Source organism: Arabidopsis lyrata, assembly GCF_000004255.2.
Source record: "Arabidopsis lyrata subsp. lyrata unplaced genomic scaffold ARALYscaffold_144, whole genome shotgun sequence".
In the NCBI taxonomy this organism is placed as follows: Eukaryota; Viridiplantae; Streptophyta; class Magnoliopsida; order Brassicales; family Brassicaceae; genus Arabidopsis; species Arabidopsis lyrata.
The window spans coordinates 33,608-37,312 of record NW_003302448.1 but is presented as its reverse complement, the minus strand read 5'-3'; the positions used below and the strand labels follow the sequence as shown (position 1 = coordinate 37,312).

Genomic DNA, 3,705 nt, shown 5'->3' with positions numbered 1-3,705 from the left:
TATCTATAAGCATGTTAACTTTTAAAGATGGGTCATTAATAGATCCATTACTTTTTGCTGGTCTCGGGAATTGAGCTGGAATCCACGGATCCTCCCAAACTGAGATGGAATTCCCAGATCCGACTCTTTTAATAAGTCCTTTATTTACCAGAGATCTAGCTGAGCATATACTCCGCCACCCATACGATGGGGAATATGACTTTATATTTTCCAAAGGATTGGATTTCCTATAATACCGCCCTTTAAAAACCCTCGCAAAGAGAGAATCCGGAACCGTGATCAACCGCCACAACTGTTTTGCAAGTAAGGCCGAAATAAAATCATCGACTTTATATTTTTGCAACTATTCTTTTTCTGAAATTATTTTCAGCTGATCTCATTGTATATATTTTTTTTACTTGAATAATTAATTACACATTAAAAAAAATGAAGATGGGTCGAAGATGTTCTAAGTTTTACTTTTTCTATTGCTGCAGTGAGATGATAATGATAAGTATGTAATTAATGATTAAAGACGGCATATAATATATTTTTTTGTTGGATTTCAATTTTGAGCAAAAAATTCAACAAATTCAAACAATATAAAAGTCAACAGAAAAAATTTATTTTTATTTATTTTTAAACTAAAAAAACATTTATTATTTATCTAAACTTTATTCAACTAACAATAATATAATATAAATCGTCAAAACTAATAAAATATAAATTTTACACTAAAAATTAAAGATATTATCTAATTTAAAATATATTTTTCTTTCAAAACATCAGAAATTAAAAAACAGAGGAAATTTTCTCTATAGGACTTTTGGTTTGTTTTGTTGCAATCTAGTACGAATACTAAGAACAAGCAAGTGTGTTGAAATTTAATTTTATGGAGACTCAGTCTTAAGTATCACCCAATCAACCGTTCGATGTCATGCGGATTACTTAAGTTAAAGAACTCGAAACTCTATTGAAAAGTTATAGAGCACATGAATCGGTTAAGTTCAGTATTTCGTATGCAAATGTGTAAGTGCGAGTGAAGTAAGATAAACTTGCAGAAAATAAAAGAGACAAATTAACGAAGTTCGGTTTTTCTTATTCTTCGGGACCAAGTCCAAATTTTGATTTCACTAGAACGAGAAAGCAAATACAACCTATTCGTAAACGCGTAAACCAAACACAACTCTCTTGATTCAGCGCTCCGTTCTATAACGTGAACTTGTAAGGATAATCTCTATTTTTAACTAAACTCCCATGAGCCTAAATTTAATCAGGATAACATAACCCTGAGCTAAACTCCCTCTGAACCTAGACTTCAGTCCTCCAAGTATCTGGAACAACCGTCACACCAACGATCCCAACAATGACACCAAAGCACTCCAACACGTCAACAGCACCAACACACAAATAAATTTGATTACACAAGCACCAACCGCAAAACTAAGTTGCAACACAATCTCCGAAAGCTCTCTCGAATTTGTTTTTATGCCTTAGCTCTCACGGTCCTCCAAAACGTGCACATCTCCTCCATATATAGCCAACATGATTTCCTAATCAAGATAGGAGAATGTTTCCAAATTCCATAAAAAAAAAAAGTAAATTTTCCTTTTACATTTTTTATTTTTCATATCAAACTCTACTTTTCATCAAGTATTCTAAAACTTTTCTTTAGTCCCTTTTTATCTATAAGAATAAATTATAAACCTATGTCCGTATTCTGCAGTAATAAATTAGGAGCGGTAGAAAAACTTTATCCGAAAAATCGAAAAGAATGCTCGTTTTAGTTTTGTTTTTCTTTTCAAAACACAAAAAAAAAAAATAAAAAAAAAATAAAAAGTTTGTGAAAAACAATGATCCTAAACTTCTACCTAAAAGCTATATGATCAATCGATGATTTGTTTCTTGACATTGATCAATATTTTAGAACATCAAAACGGCCGACTTTGCTATAGTCATATTATCTTGGGCTTAACAATAGTTGCCGACATTTTAGAATAATTTTCCGGTGTCACTAATAAAACGGACCAAACTCGGTTAAACAGCTCTAAAATTTGTAAACGATGTACTCCCTTCATTCTTTAATAAGTGATAAGTGATGTTTTAAGCTTCAAATTTTGTTATTAAATAGATGATGTTTTTAATTTTCAATGCAAAATTAATTATTTTTTATTGGTTTTAACGATTTAGATTTTATAGATTGTTTTTTCATTGATTGATTAGATAATAAATAATGTTTTAGTTTAGAGATAAACAAAAATTACATAATTTTTTAATCTATGTGCATTCTCCTAAAACAACACTTATAAAAGAATGGAAGGAATAATTGTCAGCCTTTTGCGGCTTGAGGCACGTTTCTTACGTTTGTAAACAGTATATCATACTAATATACTCAAACGAAACATCGTATGCCACTTGGAAAAAGTTTATATCAAAATAAATATCCTATGTTTTTGAAAGAATCATAATTTTCAATTAGTGGTAACTTCCACTGTATATTTCAATTTGGATGGTAGTACAATATTATTAACACAAAATTATTTACACGTTGAAAGTAACACCTTTTTTTTTATGTGCCCAGCCCTACCTACGTGTATAAAATTCAGTCTTATTCTAGATGTGAAAAATATAAAGAATTTTTTTTATTTAAATTGTTGAAAATTTGCTGTAGAAAAATATATATATTTTACTTTTCTATAAAATATTTTGAAGTAAATATGACCACTCTAAAAACATTAATATCAAAGATTTATTCTTTAAAGTTCTAGTTGCTTAAAATTTTAGTTAATGTAAATTTGTAAGAAATGTTCATATTAAATATATGTGTTGCTTCTATATAATCAACCTCCCCCACGTAGAAGATCTTTTAACTCATATTTAGAGGGGGAAAAAAACTACTTTTGGTCATTTCACAACCAAGGAATCATCAATGGTAGAACAATCTAATCTATCGAAAGCACAAAAGGTATCTCTTGTGATTTGATGCTCAAACTCTTTATATGGACAACAACAGCAACGATGAGGCTAAGCACACCGTTTATATCAGTTTCAACAAAAATGATTCATCAGTCTCCTCTTTCATCAGCTACCTCATTGCTGCTTTCAACCGACAAGGAATCATCTCTGCGTTCGTTGACGGTAAAAGCAGCCATGATGAAGCTGTCGAGAGGGAGATGGGACCTGAAGAATTCTCCAAATTAAGGGTGGTGGTGGTGGTTTTTTCCAAAAACTATGCACTTCATGTGTCATTCTTGGAAAAACAGATTCTCGAGTACTCATACCGTAACAACAACGACTTTGTGGTTGTTCCGGTGTTCTATGGAGTCAGTATTTCGTCCGTGAATCAACATATGGAGAGGTTTGGTGAAGAGTTTGACGCAATCCAAAGATCGAGGATTAAGTGGCGACCAGGCCATGAATATGATTGTAAACGAAGGTATAGGCTTTAATTAAAAAAAAAAAAAAAACGGAGGTACCTTACCTATAGGGATTACAAATAGGCCGAGGTTTTCTTCTACCAACTAATATCTCTTTTTCTAATCATAGACCTAGAATTACTTAATTAGTATATCGTTCTAAGAGAGATATTTTCCCCTTGAACACACAGAAACAAACCAAATATTATTTGTTCAAAATTTCAAAGTTCACATTTTTTTAATATAGAAAAAAATTAATATTTTAGGGAAATTCTTCTATTTGTAAAAGTCCGTTTATAAATATTTTTCT

At 30.9% G+C, this 3,705-nt stretch overlaps 1 protein-coding gene across 1 annotated transcript; it reads left to right on the top strand.

Moving 5' to 3' along the window:
• The first annotated feature begins 2,978 nt into the window (after positions 1-2,978).
• Positions 2,979-3,428, top strand: LOC9298882 (protein VARIATION IN COMPOUND TRIGGERED ROOT growth response). Its single transcript, XM_002862760.2, has one exon. It carries the CDS (start codon positions 2,979-2,981, stop codon positions 3,426-3,428), a length of 450 nt encoding a protein of 149 aa, XP_002862806.1.
• Positions 3,429-3,705: the final 277 nt, after the last annotated feature.